General features: G+C 35.3%; 1 protein-coding gene across 1 annotated transcript; it reads right to left on the bottom strand.

Moving 5' to 3' along the window:
* Nucleotides 1-4,354: 4,354 nt before the first annotated feature.
* ENKUR (enkurin, TRPC channel interacting protein) lies at nt 4,355-23,562 on the bottom strand. Its single transcript, XM_017671232.3, has 5 exons — nt 23,299-23,562; nt 18,805-18,950; nt 14,375-14,598; nt 11,702-11,848; nt 4,355-4,777 (listed from the first exon to the last, which is right to left on the bottom strand). Exons 1-5 carry the CDS (start codon nt 23,373-23,375, stop codon nt 4,601-4,603), a joined length of 771 nt encoding a protein of 256 aa, XP_017526721.1. The 5' UTR covers nt 23,376-23,562; the 3' UTR covers nt 4,355-4,600.
* Nucleotides 23,563-23,756: the final 194 nt, after the last annotated feature.

Below are 23,756 nucleotides of genomic sequence, written 5' to 3'. Positions count from 1 at the left end.
TTTGTTCTGTGCTCTTTTTAGGAGTGCTCCCATCTAGAGCAGTCCCTGTAGGATGCCCTGTAGAGGTGGTTTGTGGGAGGCAAATTCCCTCAACTTTTGCTTGTCTGGGAATTGTTTAATCCCTCCTTAATATTTAAATGATAATCGTGCTGGATACAGTAGTCTTGGTTCAAGGCTCTTCTGTTTCACTGCATTAAGTATATCATGCCATTCTCTTCTGGCCTGTAGGGTTTCTGTTGAGAAGTCTGATGATAGCCTGATGGGAAATGCAAATAAAAACTAAAGGGTACACTGCCTCATACCCATTGGGATGGCTATTATCGAAAAACAAAAAATAGCAAGTGTTGGTGAGGTTGTGGAGAAATTAGAACCCTTGTGCACTGTTGGTGGGAGTATAAAATGGGACAGCCACTGTGGAAAACAGTATTGTAGTTCCTCAAAAAATTAAAAATATAATTATCATATGATCCAGCAATTATACTTTAAGGAATATATTCAAACAAAAAAGAAAGTAGGGTCTCAAAGAGATATTTGTGCACACCCATGTTCATAGGAGCATTTTTCACAATAGCTAAAACATGAAAGCAACACAGGAGTCCATTAACAGATGAATGGATAGGCAAAATATGGTAGATACACAATGGGATATTATACAACCCTAAAAGGGAAGGCAATTTTGCAATATGCTACAATATGGATAAACTTTGAGGGTATTATGCTAAATGACTTAAGCTAACCACAGAATCGCTATATGATTCCACTTACATGTGATACTTAGTCAAAATCATAGACAGAAAGTAGAATGGTGGTTGCCAGGGGCTTGGAAGTTCTTGTTGAAGGGCATAGAATTTCAGTTTTACAAGATGAAAATAATTATGAAGATGGATGGTGGTGCTGGTTGCAAACATACTGAATATATTTAATACAACTGAACTATATGATTAAAAATGATAAAGATTATAATTTTATGTTTTGTGTATTCTGCCACAATTATTAAAAACTGGAAAAAATTGATATTCAGGTGACAACTCAGGCTCACATGCATTTTCATTCATGCACATCAATCTCTGAGGTCCTGCAAACAATGAACCTGTGGGCCCTCAGACTTGAGGTCAGGTCCTGGGTCACATTCATCACTAATAAGTATCATCTATGAAGCTTTGTTGGCAATAACCTTGTAAACTTTTCCCTTTAGTGACTCTTGGCATTACCTACTGATTTCAGCTTATCTTTCTTTTTGGAATATCTGTGCTGAGTAATTCAGGAAGTATCACCAAATTTTTGCCAGTTATTAAAAATAACAGTTTCCAAATACAGTTGTTATTGTCTACATGTGCCACTAAAAAAATTAGCCAGGCTGGGCTAATCTCAGGCTAAGACTTCTAAACTGTTCAATCAGATCCTTTCGGGCAACTGGATTTTATGGGCTTGGGAAATTCTACTGACAGTATGCTAATGGCCCTAGAACCAGCTGGACTACAGAATTGAAGGAGGGTTCTTAATAATAAACTTAACAATTTATTGTCTTTCTGCATGCCAGGGACTATGCTGTTACACATATATTGTTTCATTCCATTCTTATCACAACTATAGAAAGCATGGTTATGGGTCATCAACTCCATCTGACAGATAAGGAAACTGTAGCTTAAAAATGTTTCATAGAATGGTTAGAAAGTGGCTGATCTGGAATGTGAATTGGAGTCTCGCTGACTCCAATGCTTGAGCTTTTAAGCATTGCATGAAATTGCCTTCTGTCAACTTTATCATGCATTGACTGGTTGAGTGGCATCAGTTGCTTTATTTAACAGTTAAAATCCCTATCTTCTAAGTTGATTTATGTCACGATAATAATACCAACAGGTAATGAAAATATGTTTGGGTATCATTCATTAATTTATTCAGTAAAGACTTTAAGTTCCTTCCATATAGCAGCCATTATGTAGATTCAAAGGAATACAGATGAAAAGATACAGTCCCTTCTCCCTAGAAGCCTGCGGTTTTGTGGGAAACAGGTACATAACCACACATGCACAATGCAATATGATCAATGCTATAACAGGAAGTCAGATTCTAAGGAAGCAATGAGGGGTATTACAGAAATGTGGTTATGATCTGACTTTTGAAGACTAGAGATTTTCCAGACAGATATGCAGGAAGAGAGAAAGATAAGGGTAATTTTCTGGGCAGAGGAAAGAGTGTGTGTAAAGAGTTGGGAGGCCCCAGCACCTCAGTATCACAGGAGTGCAAGTTACAGTGGGGAAGGGAGACACAGCATTTCAAGGAACCAAGAGGAAGAGATCATAGGCAACAAGTCAACTATATAAAATCTTGATTCACTCAACGCTCTTTTGAATAGGAATAGAAACCAAGTTGCAATAATGAAGTTTGACCTTTAAGTCTCTAGTGTCCATCCCCAAGTAATTACATTCATTGTCCCTATAATTCATACTCTCAAGAAAGAGTATCTGACCAATCATTGGCTAATCGAGTGAGTCAGGTGTCCATCCCTCCGCTTCCTGGTAGGACGACCCAGAGGTGTGTGTGTGTGTGTGTGTGTACTGCAGGGAGGGAGGTTGCAGTCGACCCAGAGGTGTGCGGGGAGGAAGGTTGCAGTGGAACTTTTCAAGGTTGGGATTCCATGGTAGGGTTATCATCCTAGGTACAATGGAGGGGAAAGTTTCCCTAGGAAGTCTGTGAGTGAGAAAGGCAATGAATTGATTTATTACACAACACTGTGGGCAATGGAGAACAAGTCTGGATTTGCAGAAAGCAAGAGGAAAAACAATCCATTAAAACAAAATTATCATTTTGATATTTGAGGCAACTCTCATGGCTCCAAAATATAACCACTATAGGCTACATAATTAGAATGTTTTTGCATTGCTGATTCTAAATTATTTAAAAATCAGTATGTACAGGAATTATTTCACAAATTAAATATTAACCTAAACATCTTCTTACCCTTAACCGTGGCAGAGAGGCTGGCTGTAAACAGCAGAGCCATTAGGCAAAAGTGATTGATTCCTTGAGTGACTGCATGGAACAGAGAACACCCTCACCCTCATTCACATTGGACAGTAACATAAATAAGAAATTTATCTTTATCAGGCAACTAAGATTGGAGATAGTTTGTTAAAGGAACTAGGGTTGCTGCCTTAGAAAATGCAAGCAGAAATCATGTGCACCTTTTGTAGGCTTGGCCTATGCAGGGCATTCCCCAAATCTGCAAAGAAAGGAGCTACCCACTCTGTAAGTCTGGCGCCCTGAACAACTGTGTGGAAAAGTGTTCCTGCTAATTTCTTCACAGCACAGTACTGTTATGTGCATAACAAATGAGTTTCTAATATGTTTAATTATACATTTTGGGGTTTATTGCTACCACTTTTTCCTACCCTAAGTGGCAAGCAACCACTCTGGATAAATGAGAATTTATCATGTACTATCCTTAATTTTGTATCTCTTCTAAGGTAATACTGGAATAAAGAAATGGTGCTCATAAAGAGATGTGAAAAAGTTTAAAGTGAGTTTTCAAAAATATCTGTGCATAAGCATTTTTCTTTAATTAACTACAGTAAGCTTTTCCTCAATGCTCCCAACTCTGTGTATATGAAAAAGCTAAAAAGAATTGTCATATTTTCCTGTGTTGTCCATAGGATTAAAAAAATAAGTAGTATAAGTTCTTATTGCTTTGATATTTTGTATTTCATGTATTTTACTGAATTTCTCTAAAATTGCATATAAGAATCTTTCCCTTCTTACATATTTATAGACTGAGTTGAGTTGAAGACAGCTCTACTTCTTACATAAACTTGTTGCTTAATAAAGTATGCAGTCTTACATATGGAAACTTCAGAATTCACAAAATGGATAAATAGGACCAAAAAGAAACAGTCACATCCCATTTTAGGGAAATACATAGTGAATTATGGAATAAAACATTTAAGACTGGTATGTTGGTATGTTGGAAGAAGGCTTCTCTCTTTAATCATCCTCGATGATGCATTTTTCAAGTTACCTTCTTGATTGCATGTTATCTTCTTAGTTTTTCTTCCTCCAAATATATCTTTTCAGTATACATAGCATTACAGATACTGGAAATATTTCTGCTTGGGAATGGCTGTAAATGACACACGCTAGTAGAGAACATATGCTGTTAAATGTGTGAGGTTCTGAAACAATATACAGAAAACACTATAGTAAGAAAGCAGACCGCTCTATTTCCAATTCAAAATACTTCATAGTTTTTAATGTTATGTTCCTTGCATCATGCAGTATGAGAAAAAATACGTGAAGTTCAGAGTGCTGACTTTATTTTTTAGGGCCCAGAGAATAATGTTTATGTGAAAAAACTATGTAACAATAATAATGAATTTATTCTATAATGCATATGAAACATATAACATCAAACTTTAATCAGTTTATATGTGAAAAACCTGACGCTAGTAAAAACAGAATTTTCTCATATAATTCCTTAAGAATTGCCTACACATTTCATTAAAGACTATTTTTATTCTCTTCACAGTATTTTCCTCTTTAAAAAAGTTTCACTTTATGTTTTCCCTGTTTTTTTCCGATTTTAAAATTACTATACTTTAAAAATCTATTTCTTATTGGCAATATAAATAATTTTGTGCTTTTCAAAGACACCAATGTCATGTTCCAGTTGCTTCATTTCTTGTTCCAGCTTCTGCTTGCGAATCTTCTTTGGTATCGAGTCAATGAAGACAGAGAGAGACTGAAACACTTTATGTACCTCTTCCCAGTTCTTTTTCAGCCCCTGAAAATGGGAAATAACACTCTAAATACTAAAGTAAACTTTAAAAGTGAAGTAAACTGTAAAAGTAAGGTAAATAGTAAAGAAAACTATATTGGTGATGGAAAATCTAAAAAGCCAAAAAAAAAAAATCCTGATGAAAATAACTTTAAAAAGTGATACATATTAATCAAGTAGTTGGCCACAGTAACAAAATATATTGTACAGAGGCCAAACCCTGTCCTTGATTGTGTGTTCAATTCCCATTGGGAGTATTTTTTGCTCTGTTTTTAATGTTACTGTACTTGTTTTTACCATCAAATACTCTTTTCAGAATTATGAGTAGTATGAAACTAAGCTTGCAGCAAATGCTCTGGTGAAAAACAACTTACAAGTGTACCCCCCAAACAAAAACATTTTTTAATAGAAAATCATTTCCTATAAAATTTTTAGGTTTTTTCCTTTAGAATTTTCTTTTTTAAACCATTATCCCATTCTTCAACAGAGAAATCATACCAAAAGAGTTGATTCTGACTCCTGTGGCCATGTTTTCTTATATTAGATTAAATGGAATTGCACAAAACGCCAAAACTCAATTTAACAAGAGATGATCTTTTATGTATCTTTTCAATATATTAGAAAGAACTCTTCATATAGTCAAGGGATCGACACTTCCCACTAATGTATTCCAGAAATAATAGAAATGTCATTAAATGTAACACACATGCTAATTCAATAAAGTAGTTACTGTTTTATAGTGTCAGAAACTAACAAATTCAAAATTAGGGATATCTTAGGAGCAATAAAGGTTATTTCCACCTCTCCGTAGTTTCCATTTCTTATCCCAGTGCGTTACAGGTCCATTGACAAAATGGTCTTAAACTCCTAATTGAATTCATGCAATAGAATTTGAAAAATTAACACTCTCTATTACTCATTATGGGCACCCAGATCATTTTATTTACACAAAAGCTATAAGTAGAATTTAACATACTACCTTGAAAATATGGTCCTTGAAATCAATGGTCATACCTTTATGTTTAAGAGATTAGATGTGTTATATAATAATGCTTTCAAAATAAGCCCTCATAGTACAAATTTAACCTTAAGAAACTTTCTGAGGACAATAATTTCAATGATCGATTTCCATGCTTAGGTAAAAATGGTAAGATAGGGCACACTGTTAGAATAGATTGGCAGAGGAAAAGGGCAACAAATTTTGAACCCTGAGTGAGACTATTTCAAAGATTTGGGAAAGGGAAAAGATAAAAAAAATACCCAGGTTAAATTTTTTAAAGAGGGAGATGGGTTAACAGTTCTTAACAGTGTGTGAGATGTATTCCAAAAAGAAGTCCTCAAAGAATTTTTTTCCATAAATTTCATTATGAAATGGGAAATATGCTCCCACAGTGCTCCACAGGGGTGCTTATTGCAGAGAGGCAATCTATAAATTTATATACTTTCAAATATCAAAGGTTTCTCTTAGCTTCGTGGGTGATATTTCCATATTACTTGTAGTGACAGCCGCTTTTCCTCTGTAGCCTTTATCTTTTAAAGGATAGTTTGCTTTATCTTCCAGAGTGCACAGAAACGTTTGGGTCAAAGTCGACAGTGAGGGATAGGAACTAAATGTGACAAATTTCATACTATATTGAAATAACTTCCTTGCTGTTTTTAAGACTTTTTATTTTATCTAAAAAATCTTTTACCCACTGCAACAATGATATTCCCTTATTTTTTATTGACTTTTCTATTTCAATGCTTAAATAATATTGTTAATTTTTGAAAACTTCAAATACAGAGAATTGGTTATAAAATAAATAAGAAGTACCTTCAGTTCCATGCTCCTTTGGCACCCACCCCCAATCTATTCTTCACCTTCTTATCCTGCTCTATGACTAGGGGCAGAGGGATGGGGTGGGAGGGGGATAGAGGTTAATTCCTGAGGGCTGGTCCCCTCCCCCAGCTCCTTTGCCCTCTAGCTTCTGCTTGAGTCCAGCACTAGTGGGAGAAGAGAGAAGTTTGGGTATTTCCTTCTTCTCTTCCTTGACATTCCCTGGACACTAGCTCTGGCTCATCCACCTGTAACTACAACACTGGGAAGGCTCCAGTAACACTCTTTCTTGCCCCTGCCCTTCAAGCCTAGGGTGGTGGTGGATTCCCACTGTCCTTAGTCCTGAGGAGCCTCAGTGCTCTCTGTTGGTTCCTTTAGCTCTGCTTCACATCTGTAAATAGTTTCTCCATAAATTCTTTTCAGAATCCCAGCTGAGTGTGCCTTCTGTTTCCTGCGGAATCCCAGACTGATAGAGCTTCCTTTTGTTACCTCCTGTGCACGTGTTAAAATATAATGGGAAAAGACTGGCCTGGGAACTGGTCCACCTTGAGTTTTAGTCCTTCTTCAGCTACTTGATAATTTTGAAACCAAGGGCAAATGTAAACCAAATTAAAGCTCACTGACAGTAATGACTGCATTTATTTGCTCACAACTGTGTCTCCCAGGCTAGGTACAGTGCCTAGAATACAGTAGATGTTCATAAATGAATGAATGAACAAATGAACCACTTAATGTATCCTCATCTGTAAAATGAGAAGTATGGAATTACTAGAACATATGATCCTTTACAAGTATAATGAGACTTAAAAAGAATGAGCAGAATGTGGCCTTCTCAGGGACATACAACCATCTTGTCATAGAATTATATGCAACTCTTTACCAGGGAGGCAAGTATGGTTCTGGGCTTGTCAGGAGCATAGCTAGTAGCTTTGTTACCATGGCAGCTATACTCTCTGGCTAATAAAGCATCCAAGGGAGGATTGCTGTTGTCACATCAAAGGGTATGCAAAGAAACTCTGCAGTGACTATATTAGGAAGCTGAGGACTTCTTGTTGACTCCCGTCAAAAAGGCACAGGGTAGGGAAGAGCCTTTTCCTTCTGAGTGAGTTTTTTTTCTCTTTTCCTATTTTTTTAAAACTGAAGTATAACTGACATATAACATTGTATTAGTTTCAGGTATACAATATATTGATTCAATATTTGTATACATTGTGAAATAATCAGTACAAGTCTAGCTACCATCAGTCACCATACCAAGTTACAAACTTTTGTTCTTATAAGATCTCTCATAGCAACTTTCAAATATGCAATACAATATTATTGACTATAGTCACCATGCTGTACATTAAATCCCCATGACTTATTTATGTTACAACTGGAAGTTGGTACCTTTTGATGCCTTTCATCCATTTCACCCAACCCCCCAACCCACTCACCTTAGGCAACCACCAATCTGGTCTCTGTATTAGTAGGTTATGTTTTGTTTGTTTATTTGTGTGCCTTTTAGATTCTACAAAAAAAAATGAAATCATACAGTATTTGTCTTTGTCTACATAACTTATTTCACTTAGCATAATACCTTCTTGGTCCATCCATGTTGGTGCAAATGTCAAGATTTCCTTCTTTTTATGGCTGAGTAGTATTCTCTTATTAATCCATTCACCCATTGATTGCTTCTATATCTTGACTATTCTAAGTAATGCTGCAGTGAACATGAGGATGGATATATCTTTTCAAATCCATGTTTTTCTTTTCTTTGGTTAAACATACAGAAGTGGAATTGATGGATCATACAGTAGTTCTATTTTTAACTTTTTGAGTAACTTCCATAATGTTTTCCATAATGGCTGCACCATTTTACATTCCTACCAACAGTGCAGGGAAGTCCCTTTTCTTCACAGTATTGCCAACACATATTTCTTGTCTTTTTGAAAATAGTAATTCTGATAGATGTGAATTGATATCTCATTGTGGTTTTGATTTGCATTTCTCTGATGACTAGTGATGTTGAGCATCTTTTCATGTGCCTGCTGACCATCTGTATGTCTTCTTTGGAAAATGTCTATTCAGATCCTCTGTCCATTTTTAAATCAGATTTTTTTTATTGAATTGTGTGGGTTCTTTATATATTTTGGTGATCAGTCCCATTTCGGATATATGATTTGCAAATATCTTTTCCACTCAGTAGGCTGCCTTTTCATTTTGTTGTTGGTTTCCTTCTCTGTGCAGAAGCACTTTTTTTCCTTCTCTATGAAGAAGCTTGATGTGTCCCACTTGTTTATTTCTTCTTTTAGTGCCCTTGCCTTTGGAGTCAGATCCAAAAATCTTTGCAAAGATCAATGTCAAGGAGCTTACTATCTATGTTTTCTTCTAGGAGTTTTATGGTTCCAGATTTTGCATTCAAGTCTTTAGTCCATTTTAGTTAATTTTTGTATATGGCATAAGATAGTGGTCCAGTTTCATTCTTTTGCATGTGGTTGTCCAGTTTTCCCAACACTATTTACTGAAGAGATGGTTCCCTTTCCCTATTGTATTGTATATTGTTGCTCCCTTTGTCATTAATTAACTATATATGTGTGGGTTTATTGATCTCTTTTGTGTTCCATTTATCTGTGTGTCTGTTTTTATACCAATATCTTAGAATTTCAATTACTATATCTTTGAGCATAGTTTAAAATCACAGACTATGATACCTCCAGCTTTGTTTTCTTCTTTTGTAAGATTGCTTTGGCTATTCAGGATCTTTTGTGGTTCCACACAAATTTTAGGATTATTTGTTCTATTTCTGTGAAAAATGCCATTAGAATTTTGCTAGAGATTGAATTGAATCTGTAGATAGGTTTGGGTAATATAGACATTTTAACAATATTAATTCTTCAGTACATGAGCATGGAATATCTTTCCATTTATTTGCATCATCTTTAATTTCTTTCATTAATGTCTTATAGTTTTCAGTGTATAGGTCTTTCACCTCCTTGGCTACATTTATTTCTAGATATTTTATTCCTTTTGATGCAATTGTAAATGGGACTGTTTTCTTAATTTCTCTTTCTGATAATTCATTCTCAGTGTATAAAAATGCAACTGGTTTTTGTATATGGTTTGTACCCCACAACTTTACTGAATTCATTTATTAGTCCTAACAGTTTTTTGGTGGAGTCTTTATGAGATTTCTACATCTAAAATCATTCTGATCTTTATTATTTCTTGGTTTTTATTTTTATTACCAACTTTGGGATTCATTTGTTCTTCTTTTTCCAGTTCATTTTTGCGTAGTTAGATTGCTTATTTGAGATTTTTCTTGTTTCTTGAGGTAGGCCAGATTTACTATAAAGTTCCCTCTAAGAACTGCTTTTGCTGCATCCAATTGATTTTTGGATGCTGTATTTCTATTTTCATTTGTCTCAAGGTATTTTTTTCATTTCTCTTTTGATTTTTTTTGTTGATCCTTTGGTTGTTCAGTAGCATGTTGTTTAACCACCACATTTTTTTATTGTTCCTTTTTTGTAATTGATTTCTTTCATACCGTGTGTTCAGAAAAGATGCCTGATACGATTTCAATCTTCTTAAATTTATTTAGACTTATTTTGTGGCCTAACATATGATCTATTCTGGACAGTGTTCCAAGTGTACTTGAGAAGAATGTATTCTGATGCTTTTGATGGAATATTCTGTATATACCTATTGAGTGTGCTGTTGAAGGCCAATGTTTCCTTATTAATTTTCTGCCTGTTGATGATCTAGCCATTGGTGTCTTTTTCTGTTCTTCAACATCATTTAGATATATATAAATCTGGTTTTAACAAAAGTATATATTGTCTAAAACTGGTAGAATCCAAACTGGAGGTCAGCAGGGAATGGGCCAAAGACTAGTACTCTTCCTGAAAGTGACTTATAAACCCCACCTCTATAGCTGCCAGCTTTCTTGCCTCCCTGTCTTCCTTTCTTCTTCCCAGCACATCATTATAATATGTATGTTTATACTGGGCACTGGGTTAGGCACTAGGGAGACTGTTGTCAACAAAGAGACACAGTTCTTGTCCTTATGCCAGTTCTGCTGTCTGGAATACCTTCTTACTCTGCAATTTAAAGCCCAGCTAAGACCTACCTATGTCCTTCAAATGGATACTTGTACCATGGAAACTTATAAATGTATGAGCTGTACACATGTGCACTTATAATATATATATATGTAGCACCTATCATCAATTAAATTACAACATTATGGCAGGAATTTTATCTTATGCACTTTTTAATATCCTCAGGGCTTAGCATGATACTCATATTTATTAAAGATTATAATGACACTGATAAAATGTTAAGAATTTTTAACAAAATATGAATCCATTTTTCAATAAAAATTAATGCAGTAAAAATTTTTTTTCTGTTTTTGAAGGGTTATTAGAAATAGCTTTGTGCAAAGATTTCAAAAATAACAAAGAATAAAGTACTTTTTTTATTCTATAAAAGACAGCATGACTATAGAAGAATATAAATGCTTAATACTCTCTAAAGATGACAGAGCAACCCTGCTCACAACCCCTAATTTTAAATGTTTTAGCTAAAAGTCTTGCATTAATAACTCCAATGTAAATATGTCTTAAAATCTATTTTATTCAAAATAAGGAAAATGTATGTAAAACTGAACACCTGGTTATTTAATTAAAATTTAGACATTTAGCTTATAGCAGAGAAAAAAAAATGTTGGTCCAGAGACACAGTTTCAATTATTCTAGAGCTCCATCTAGTGAAAAATATCTATTTTATGAATATTGTCCTTTGAAAATTCATGGACACAAGAATGAAAATAAAAATGCTTTCTCTATTTATGCATGTTTATTGAAGAAGAAAGTAGGCTTTCTTATAACACTAACTACTTCAGGAAAAAACAGAAGCTTACCAAATTAGCAACAAAATAATATCAATAATACATATATTACGTCTTTTTGCTCTCCCTGAAGAGTCAGTCTGCTGCACAGAGTTGTCACCATCTCCAAAATAAGAGTGTGCTGATTTCAAAGTCAAAGTGCTGGCTTAGGTAGTTGTTGATGGTGGACCTCTCTTTCAGAGATGTTCTGAAGAGTTACTTTGAGTATAAATTACAGAACACTTACCTGCAGAACTGCCTCTCTTTCTTCATCAGAGAGCCTTTTCATAGCTGCTTTCCTGAGGTTTTCCTGGATATAGTTATCATATTCTTCTTGGGCTTTCTTTACTTCTTCATTTCGCTTACATATATATTCAGGCGTGACACCATAATCCTTGCAAGGATTTTTCAGAAAAAAAAAATCAATATTCTGAATGCAGTCTTATATATGTGTCCATACAACCAACGACTGGGAGTAAAAGAAATGTTATGGGCTTAAAGCCTTTGCTCAAAATTGCAAACTGACAAACTTCAATGATGTTTTTTCCCCATTGGGAACTAGTTTATTCTGGTCTTTGAAAATCACCTGCGCTGTTATTGTGGCCACTTGTTTTCCCTCTTCCCTGCATGTTTCCAGCACCTGACCTTGGCTCATAACTCAGCCCTTTTTTTGTCCCTAAGAGTTGCCTTTTCTTTATTTATTTTAGATACATCAGCTTTTACCTTGAAATATCTTGAGGTCTCTTTTGCATTGTCTTGCTAAATAAAAGAAGATACATGTTTTCCAAGGCATTATAAAAACAAAATCTTAAAGAAACTAAGCATATCTGCTTTAAGAGAAAATTGAATTGGGACCTTAAGGTTATTTTTGGAAATACAAAATACACTTAGGCTTCTGGGCTACTTTCAAGGACTGACAGTGAAGCAGTCTGCTGTGATTCTTTCAGGTTAGTGAATGATATCACTACATACAGAAATAGAACTACCCCTTGTTTATTCTTCAAAAAATTACTTGAGAATGTACTTGGTACTCACTATACTAGTGAGTAAGAAAGCAACGCAAAGTTTCTGTCCTCATAGAATGTACATTCAACAGTGAAAGAAATTCACCAAAAGCAGAGTATAAAATAATACACATATAAGGGCTCCCAAGTAAAATAAAGGCCAATAAGGGAAAATAAAATAATAGATAAGGAGATCAGGGGAGACCTCTCTGAGGAAGCAGCTGTTGAGAGATATGATAGTCATTAAAACTGTGCACAATGTTCTGGTTCTTCTTCTAGATGCTTGGTAAAACAACACTTTCCTGCTTCCCTTGAAGTAAGGTGTAGCCATGTCACCTGAGTAGAAGTGACCTCTATCCTTTTTGGTAGAAGTCTAGGAATTAATGGATGACTTGTCATGTTCTTTTTCTCTGGAATAGTGATGCTTGGTATTTTGGGTTGTCTGGGTCCTGGGATGAGGACAAGAAGCAGAGCTTCTAACAACCCTCAGTGGACATGTACTACAAGCAAACAATAAAACTTACTTGCTTTTAGTTATGGAAATTTGGGAACCATTTGTTATCACAGCATAAACTCACTCATCCTGACTGAACAAGTGACAGAAGCTCTAGCTATAAATGTGTTCTGGTAAAGTACAAATAAACTAAAAAAGTACAGTGCAGTGGTAAACAGTCTAATCTGTTTCTGGAAACACTGAGGGCTATACCTCATTATGGCTCAGTGCAGTTACTGATGTTCATAATAATGGTTCTGCATCATCACAAAAAGAATATATTTGGCATACTCTTTAATAGAGTGATGTGATATATTTTCAGAAAAAGAACTATCCCACAAAAGGGTAAAAGCTTCATTGGTCAGGATTCAGAAGCCTGAAATGACTTTATGTGCTATGAGCTCCTGGACCCTGCTAACGTCTTGCAAAGGTATGTTAAGGAGTGCTCTCTGCCAGCAGCCGTGACATTCCTGTCGTGATTCTCTGCAGGCATTGGATTTATTACAGTAGATCACAGACTGTCTCACAGTTAGTAGTCCATCTCACATCACTACTGCAGTTTCTTTTTTTCTTTTCCTTGCTTTCTTCTTTCTTTTTTTGCCACAACTTATTATGAATTATTATTTTTTAGGGTTTTGCACTCAGATTTTACTATGTGTGGCTCAAGTACTTTTATGCTGTATACTGAGGTTTTGTAGGAGTACTTTTTGGCAGGCTTTGAAAATTTTAAAGATCTCTATTAAAAAATTAAATCTAAGCTTTTATAATTTAAAAATTTTGAAATATATTGAAATTTATATAATTTTGAAATTATAGAAGCTAATATGAAATTATATAGCTGTCTGATAAACACCTCTTCAGATAGAAATGAAGGTCCCTAAACGACTAGATTATTGTATAGTGCCTTCAAATACTAACTAAAAACAAATTAACCTATTCAAGTTGCAACAGTAATAAGTATTTTTTAATACTATATTGATAGGATGGATAGTTTTAAAGTGTTTTTCTCTTCATTTCTCCCATTCTGCTAACCAAGATACTGCAACTTAATGACTAAATTGGAGGATCTTCTGAAAGGTTATTCCTTCTACATTTATAGTAATTTCTGTGCTTTTAGTAACATTTCCACCCTCACCAAAAATTAATATCTTTCAGAGAATGTTATTACTGTTATATTATTAACTGAAATTAAGAAAAACAATTAGTTTTCTTCTACTGAACTCTATGGTGTTGCTCATCCTCAAATCTCTGAAATTTCATCACAGTAGATTTGGACCAAACACAGATTGCAGAGGAATGAGAATTGGCAACCTAGATCATTTGTCCAGTACGACACTGTTAATGATAATAGTTGCAATTGTTAAGAACACTATACTTAAATTATTTCAATCTCAGGTCTCTCATTAATGTATCACAAGGTTACCTTTTTGTTGATGTACTTTGGAACTAGTCCTGATGTTTCAAGATCATGTTTGTCGCCAGTTCTTTTGTCAACATAAATTGGTTTAGGCTTTTTCGCCACTCCCATGATGACATCAGCCACATTGGTATTTATGAAATTTTTTCCACTCTGTATTCCCATGACTGGATGATCAGTCCTCAGTGGCACAGGAGGCTTCTTGGGCTCATTCCGGTCAAACTTTTCTTCTGTTAAACATAATGTTTTGTTAATATTAAACTATAAACATTCTACTTAGTACTATTTATAAGATCCAGGTATTTTAACATTCCATGTATTGGAGTTTTATTAAAACTATTTTTGAATATTTAAAGCATAAACATCAATACTCATAATGCAAAAATTAAGTGCACCATAATCAACTAATATGTTAAAGACAAGTATAAAAATTTAAGGGAAGAAGATAAGCACTAAAAATCATATGCTAGGAAACTAATACATTTTTACCGGCTGTTGTGAAATATTTTCTTATAAAGATTTCAAAAACATATGTCAGCTTTCCCATTGAAAAAAAGCCCAAGAAATATGAAAACCCTTTTCTGAGTATCATCAATATTACTAATAATTGCTTTTCAGAACAAATTTACTGTAAAATCACCAAATAAAAAAAAAATGTACTGAAGTCCAAGAATCTATGGATTTTTTTCTCTAAAATTTATTAGTACAAGGTATAAAAATCATGTAACAGTTATATATCCAACATGCAGAAACTTAACAAATAAAACATTAAAAATACAGCTGAAGTTTCCTATTTACTTCTCCCTGATTGCATCTCACCTACTAAAATAACTACTATCTAGAATTTATCTTATTTATTCTCTATACTACATTATCTTCATTAGCAGCAGATGAAACTGACCATTTCTACACAGCCTCTTAAACTTAACCATTGTGATTCATCTATTTTGATATAGCTATATCAAAATGGTTTGTCAAATGCTTAAATGTAAAATAATTATGATTTATTTCCAAGAACCAAAATCAACAGCTATCTTAACAAACCTAACTAAAATCTTAACCCCATCAAAATTACTAGAGACTTTGGCTTCATTCACTTCTGCACTGTTTGAACTTCCTGTGAGTTTATGTAACTTTTATCATCAGAAAAAAAACCAGTATTTACTATTAAGAGTCTATGGACTCGATTGACCTCATTATAGGCTGAATTGTGTCCCTAATATTCATATGTTGAAGCCCTAATCCCCAGCACCTCAGAATGTGACTGTGTTTGACACAGGATCTTTAAAGAGGCAATTAAGTTAAAATGAGGTCATTAGAGTGGGTCTTAATCCAATATGACTGACATCCTTATGAGAGAAGGAAATCTGGACACAGACACATAGAGGGACAATCATGTGAAGAGATAGAGAAAAGACTGCCACCTACAAGCAAGGAAGGGAGTCCTCAGAAGAAACCAACCCTGACAACACCTTGATCTTGGACTCTAGCCCTCAGAATTGACAAAACAAATTTATGTTTAAGCTACCCAGTCTTGATACTTCACTATGGCAGCCCAAGCAACCCAAGACATCTCTGATATTACAAAGGAGTTTTTAAGTTTTAAAACATTATAAGGGAATATACATTTATCCACTACACGATGTACTTTTATTGAACAAATACTATGTCCAGACTGTAAGGCTGGAGGCACCGGAGGAAGGGGTGAGCACGTCGGACACTGATGACTTGCCAAAGTCCCCCGCTGCTGCCCCCTCCCAACCTGAAAAAGGTGCCTTAGGCTAGCCGATCCTCACACCGCTGTAAATCTAAGCTCTGCCTCCCCCTACCTTCTTTAAAAACTTGCTGCCTGCCCTGCTGGGCGCGACTTCTCCGGCCTGTGACTAATCAGACCTGCGAACATTGCCCAAGATTGCGCCCTATTAAACTTTTCGCTCCTTTGTAGCCTCCTCGCCTGGTCATTTCGGCTCAATTTTACCTTACACAGAGGTAATGCTCTGGGAACTGTGGATACAGACATGAACAAAAGAAACGTTTCTGTTCTCATGGAGTTTACATTACAGTGGGGGAAGAAAAAAATAAAATTTAATATGTAGAATACAGTATATATTGGTTGAACTATATATGAAATTGTTTATTGTTTTTGATCTACAAAAATGGTATCTTCTTCCTATTTTACATATTACTGAGATGACATGAGCATCGTTAGAAATTAAACTATGGCGTTCCTACAAAGCCTAGGTCAGAGAATAAGAACTCATTGTCACAACCCAAATAGCTTCCTTCTACCAGATACACCCAACCAAATATGGTTTGCATAAAAAGCCACAGGTATCTGTCCTCTAAATGTTCACATGGAAAATATTCAGAAGCCAAATTTAATTATGAATTCAAAGTGCATGCAAATGACTCCTGTAGCTATAAGGGAATCTATGCCTTTACAAATACATTTAAGAGATGAAACTGAATTCTTAGAAAATGAGGAAATAGTATAGAAAGATGGACATTTCATTCTTAGGAGTGAGTAAGTAAATTACAACTGTTGGTTGTTCATGGCTATCCACTGGACATCCACATGCCCTGTCTCCTGGCATCAAGAAAATAATGCATCATCTCAAGCCCATTTAGGGAGTACCTTTTGACAAAAGTAAAATTACTTCACCTAAAGACCACCCCTGCCTTTTCCTTCTGGTCCATCTATCTAAACATCCCCTGGTCTCTTATCTCAGGAATAGGGGTTGACAACGGGGTGAGGCTCAGAAAATAAGGTGAGGATGTCTCTTCACAAATTATTTGGTGGTAGTGATGACAGTTCTCAAAAAAAAATGGTTTGGGTTTTTTTTAGGCTATTCTATATATCATAATGGCAATGCCAACACAGCCTTGTAGTCATGCAGATGTTCTATTAATTGAATTTAGAGAAATGTTCATGAATCTGTTAAGTATTTTTCAGTGTGTGCAGCAAATTACTGTCTTCAAAATGGCAGGATATTCAAAGAGATGGTTATCTTTAATTTTGTCCCCTGGGGCTGGGCCTTTAAAGTTCTTACTTATTTTTAAGGCCATGAAATTTTGTATTTGTTTTGCCTTATACTGTTTATAAGAGGTGAGATAGGCTTCTGGCCTTTTCCCTTTTTTGATGCTTAGGATATATATAATTTGGTAGTTGTGTTATATAATAGGCTTAACCCTAGAGAGGATTCATGAGGACCCATGTAATATCACTGTTCCTAAGACACTGAAAGAATTGAATTCCATCTTAAGCTTTTTCCAGTGTTCTCAAGTGGTTGGAGTCACAACATACCAAGACTCTACTTAAGGATGACACAAGAGAGACTTGAGGATGCGAGTTTATGATTGAATTGTTGTGTTTTCAGACCTGCTTCTTTCGTCTTTCCTGATTATGCCCTCATCCTCTGCCATGGCATGTGAGTTATGAGAGAGGAACGTGGAACATCAGATATTGCCACAGATAATAGTTTTACTTTGTCAAAACTGCACCTAGCTGGGCTTGAGATGCTACATTATTTCTTTGATGCAAGAAGACATTAAAAGGCTAACTTTTTTAAAGAGATAGACTCACTTCTCAGTTTATTGTCCTGAAACATCAGGGAAGACATACCCAGGATGGGAAGAAGCTGCTTCCTTGCATACCTGTTGGAGATATTTTTTCATCCACTCTCCATTTTCCTAATAACCTTCCTTCTCAATATTTATATAGCTTAGGACCATGATTAATTACATAATATGTGAGCTCCAGTACAAAGTGAAAACTTGGGGCTCCTTAATCAAAAACTAAGACTTTCAAGATAGTAAAAAACAGAGCATTAAACCAAGATGGGAACTTTCTAAACTACGGGGCCCTGGGTGACTACACAGGCAGCATTTACAAGAAGCTGGCTCTGTCTACCGCACATGCATGAAGGCTCTTCCGTTACCTCTTACTCATTTACTGTCTGAATGGTCTGAGAGATCTGTGAGAGTTAAAGCCCACACTCAAGCTTGGAAATTGCTTCAGTACCTGGTAGGAACAATTGCAATTCTTATTTCTTGGAGAAAAGACCAGACAGGGTTTAGATGCCAGCCAATCTGGACCACTGGGTTTAGAACTCTTCTTATTAATTGCTGTTTGGTATCGAAGTTATATGACTAGTGACTAAGATGGTGAGACACGTGGTGCTGGAGGAGGAACTTTCTTGGATAGCCCAAGATGTAGGTCATGATGCTTGCTCCATCAAAAGAAAAATCAATTTGGGGGCTACTAGCATTCTCCACTCTCTTGTTTACATTTCCTGCTTCTACTTTCTCCTAGCCTTTCAAATTCTGTTTAGTATGAGGTGAAGTTATCACCTGTGAACATTTCATATCTATAGATGTTATAATAATTTTAGTTATTTATTAACACTTTTAATATTAAAAAGAGTGATAAAACCTACTGGGTGGTAGAGTTTTTTCCTTTGAATGTTTCTTCAGGAAATCCTTCGGAGAAGGTACTTCAACTTTTGCTGGTCCCATAGTTTTCATTGCAGTCTTAAATTTTTGCATGTCGCCTTTTACAGCTGTCTTAAAAATGGATATGTACCTAAAATTGAAAAAAGTAGCATTTATATTTCTCATAAAAATTATTTGAAGTTTAAAAAGAGATCTACATTTCTAATGTATAAGTCTATGTTCGTTCAGAGATAGCCATAAAGTATAGTTATCTAAGCCCTGTCTATCAGGCTCAGGCAAACTAGATGGAAGCTTTGTCCCACAAAAAAGGTGCCAGGGTAAAGATATTCATCATATTTTCTTATTATCCTTTCAATATCTGTAACATTGATAATGCTATCACCTCTTCCATTCTTGATATTGGTAGCTAATTTGTTCTCTCTCTCTCTCTCTCTCTCTTGCTTTAGCTGATCAGTCTGGCTAGAGGGTACCCTCCACCACATGACTGAAAGGGAAAAGTCCCTTCTGAATATCCATTTATTAGTGTTTCCCAGGCCTTCAATTCTACCACATTCATTAGGTGATTCTACAAATTATAGCACATCTACAGTGTGTGCTTGCTTTTCCTGGTGTTTTTGAAATCTTCTCTGTGAACTGTGAGGTTTAGGTCAAGAATGGATATATATATATATATATATATATATACAAGCATGAGAAGAGCATTTGGATAAAAATAACAGGAGATGAAAAGAAGTGTTATTATTGTGGAAGTCTGCAGAGACTGGACAACCAGATAAAAAATTTGAGCAAGAACTTCCAAGACTAATCATAAAACACTATCCAAGGCCATATATTTGCAGTAATGTAGCAAAATTTAGCAAAAAATTCATTATGCCAAAAATAAAGACTTTGGAAAATTCTTGACTTTCTTTGAACATAAATTAATTTAAAAGGACTACTACTTCCCCCAAATTATTGACTAAAATTAGTCAACAATGTATATAAGAACCTCCCAAGAAAATGACTCTATCATCTAAGATTTCATAATAGTTAAAAGTGCTTATCTAAGTCAGACACATAACCAGACTTTAAACAAGGAGATGTTACAAAACTTCAGAAAATATAGATTTAACAGTATGGAAATTAGACAAAATAAAGGTAGTCCTAGGAGAATGAAAAGCTCTGAAAATGAAATTCTGACTACATGTCGCAATTAATCCCAATGAAAACCAGAAAGGCTCTTAAAAATAAAAACAACCAGCAGGCATTTAGGACACTAAATGGTCCCATTTTCAAAAAATGTACATCCAGGACCTCCACACTGGTGAGACTGACTGTAATTTAGGAGAGCATCTAAAAATGTATAGGAAAGCAATGATTGTATGAGCCATTTGGAGTTGTGGGCCACTGAAATGAGCATAATTTTTTTTAAATGAGATTTTTGGACTTACAAATTAAACATATAACCTGAAACATAATAATAAGCATCGTGATGTTAGCAAAGCCTCTTAATAAAAACTCATGATAAGGTAGAAAAATATGAACTGATTAATGGGTGTATTTGGATGACTGACTCAAAACAGTATTTCTGGCAGTACCGACTCTCAAAAACAGTATTGCTGTCAGGCTAGAAGGTGTCTGGCAGCCTAATAAAGTGCAAAGTACTAATGTAGGGGGGTCACAGAGAAGGCAGCATAGCACAGGGAAGATAAGTAGTGACTCTATAACATCTTACTGCACTGATGGACAGTGACTGCAATGAGGGCGGGGGTAACTTGATAATATGGTTGAATGTTGTAACCACAATGTTGCTCATGTGAAACCTTCATAAGATTGTATATCAATGATACCTTAATAAAAAAAAACAGTTTGACAGAGAAAAAAAATAATGTGCAAAGTACCTGTCCTGTTCAATGACAGATGGAGATAGAAAAGGCAAACTACTAGATTTGCAAATGTCACAAAGCTGGGAGGGATGGTTAAGAAAGTGTATAAAGGATTCAATATTCAAAACTATCTCCATAGATGAGTGATGAGTTTAGATGAAAAAGAATTACCTACACAATTACGGAATGAAGAGAAGAACCTTGGTCATAATTCATGTGGGAATTTCAATGTGAGACAACAGTGGGACATGACTGTCAAATGCTAATGAATGCATTAATAAAAGTATTGTGTATCAAGGAAAGGAGTTAATGGTTCCATGTGCTGTTCAGACAACATCTGGAATATTACCTTAAACAAAAGGGGAAGAGAGAATGATTGTAGATATTAAGTCAATGGAACCATCAATAGATCAACAAATTTGGTAAAGATCTAGCAAACCATCTCATGCATCATGAGCAACTGAAATTTTGGAAACTGATTCACGGCTTCCCATTGACTTTAATATTTTTATATCTAAGTCCTAGCTCACAGATGAACTGCAAGAGAGTGCCTTTCACCCCACTTTGGTTACAAATATCCATTTTCTAAGTTCTCATTTAATATATGCAGTTCTGATTAGGGATTTCACTAATATATAGTTTTATCATTAATCAATATTTTAATGTTTATATTTCAGTTCTCCAAGGAGCCTGTAACCTCTGAGGTATGGGAAATCACAGCAAAGTGAATTGTTGATTTCCCCAAGGAATGCACCTCTTTTCAAAAGCTGGACAATCAGTCATCTTGCTAGTCTTGCAAAGAGTTGCAGTGAGCTTTCTTGAAGCTGGGTTTATAACTTGGTGATGCAAATATGCCTAATAGCATAATACATTTCTTTTTTTCATTAATTCTTACTATTAGTAAGGGGTTTGGGTCAGGGCAAGTTTGTGTTAGTGTGGTAAGCAAGAATTTGTTTAATGTTTTATCATGCTCTGTTTTTATAAATGTGTTTTGCATGCATGAAATCTTGTCAAATTAAAAACTCCTCATGGTGGTTGCTGACAGTGCAGGTTGACATCAACCTAACAGAAAGAGTTCTTTGGTACCACATTTAGATACCTTCTATTCCCTTTACTGTAAATTCCTTTTTCTTCCTTACTGCTTCAGAGCAAACCAAAGGGTTTGTGCTGACATTACAGCACTCCCCAAGAACATTCCTCAAGAACAATGTTATACTGATGACAGGGGCTCAATTAATGCTTTAAGTGAATATTGTTCCTATAATATTTTTTGAAGAAATCATCCAAATAGAACATCTATCTAATAAGATATCTTAACACTTAAAGTCAGTCTATGGGAAATACAATCTACCTGTGGGTTACAGAAAGGAGAAGCTTTATCTTGTACAATATACAGGAAATTTTGGACAAAAACCCATTCAGACATAGTTAATTTGAGTATGCCTGAAAAACTGCTGCAGTATCATATCTTACTTTATATTCCTCTTTCCAATCTCTACTAGATTTTGGGAAACTAACAGAAAACAATATCAGTTAAATTCTGCTCTGGTCGAAAACAGAAATTCAGGCTTAAAATGGAAGGATCTGCCTACTTAAAGATGTGATGTAGTCCAAGTACTCCATATATCGTACCAAGTAATAATTGACCATTAGATCTGAAAGGGACCTTAAAGATTATCTAGCTCACTTACTTTGTTTTACATATTAGAAAAAAATGAAAATTTATCTATGATCCCAAAGCCAATGAGTTGCAGAGCTTGTTTCTTAGCCCAGTGGTCTTTTGATGTGCTTTGATTTGCATAAGGAAAAGGAGAAAGGAAAAAGAGAGCAAACATTTTGAGTCCTAGGAGGAATGAGATTTTCTCCACTGGTTACATTCTTTTCTCCCTATAGATTTAAATATGTTCTAAATCCCTGAACAGAAGGGTAACTGGATGCTTACTTTAAGGTTACTGTTTTGAAATTAGGGTCATTTAAGAGGCCCTAACACCTATGTAAGATTTTTAACTCAGTTGTGTATTTTGGGGACACCATCCATTCTTCCTTCCATCTAACTATTTGATGAGAAAAAATCTAGAAGCCTTAGAAACTACCTACTCTATTTTGTTTCACTGATCAAAAAACTGAGGCTCAGAAAAAAACAGCAAATTATATTTGATGATAACCTTGGGGAAAAATGACTATCCCTTCAGAGAGAGCTAGCAGTAGTGTAGTCAAAAAACAAAAAACCAATAACTCCTGAAGCAAAAACCAAGTATCCATCACAGGATAATAGAATTATGATTTTCTCTTTTCTACAAGAAATTTCACCACTATGCTGTACACCACATCAATTTACCAACAATGAATAAATTACAAAACAATCATATACTGTATGAATAGAAGGCTAACATAATAAAATGGTCCTCTCACAGCTCTAGGAAGCTCTGTGAATTGTGACATGCTAAATACCCAAATTTTGCAAACTTTTTCCTAAAAAGTTGTCATCCAAGGCTACTTTAGCGAAGCAAAAAATTATTTCTTTTTAAAAGTCAGTGATGCTTAAATAATACTGAAATGGAATAATTATTCCCCATTCTTGTCTTAAATGATAATCTTTGCTTACACACCTACCTAGGAGGCTGGGGAGGCTCCTTCCAGTCACTGGGTATGAGGTTATAAATGCTCTCAGAAGAGCACGTTGGATCCATGGCCACCAAATGACTCCTTAAAACTACTCAGCTGTTTTCTCACTATTCCAGTATCTCGTCCGTTTCCTCACTGCTCCTTTCCTTTCCTACTCTCTTGCTTTCTCAAGAAACTAACGTTTCTCTTTCACATAATTCCCCCTTGACCTCGTCTTAGCAGCCCTCTTGGGAAGAAAATGAAATACCCTTCTATTGTTCCTGAGATTGCTTAGCGTTGTTGTCAGGGCGGTTGCCGTGGAAACAGTTACTAGGCGACTGGAAGTGGAAAGCAGCACTGCAAACTAGGTGTCCTCTTTCCTCTCTGCAGCTTCTGTCTGAGGGGTTCAGTTTGGAAACCGCCGTTTATAAGTGCTCTTATAAGGGGGTGAAGAATGACGCCCCCTT

The sequence above is a fragment of the Manis javanica genome, chromosome 2 (genome assembly GCF_040802235.1).
Source record: "Manis javanica isolate MJ-LG chromosome 2, MJ_LKY, whole genome shotgun sequence".
Taxonomy (NCBI): Eukaryota; Metazoa; Chordata; class Mammalia; order Pholidota; family Manidae; genus Manis; species Manis javanica.
Note: the sequence above shows the minus strand (reverse complement) of the source record. Positions and strands in the feature narration are given on the sequence as shown.

What these genes read in the sequence shown, in the direction of transcription:
- ENKUR (XM_017671232.3), bottom strand. Translation starts at nt 23,375, where the DNA reads ATGGATCCAACGTGCTCTTCTGAGAGCATTTATAACCTCATACCCAGT. An exon ending in GAGCCTCCCCAGCCTCCTAG is followed by an intron (nt 18,951 to 23,298) that starts GTAGGTGTGTAA and finishes TTTCAATTTTAG; the next exon opens with GTACATATCCATTTTTAAGA. An exon ending in CAAAGTACATCAACAAAAAG is followed by an intron (nt 11,849 to 14,374) that starts GTAACCTTGTGA and finishes AATCCTTGCAAG; the next exon opens with GATTATGGTGTCACGCCTGA.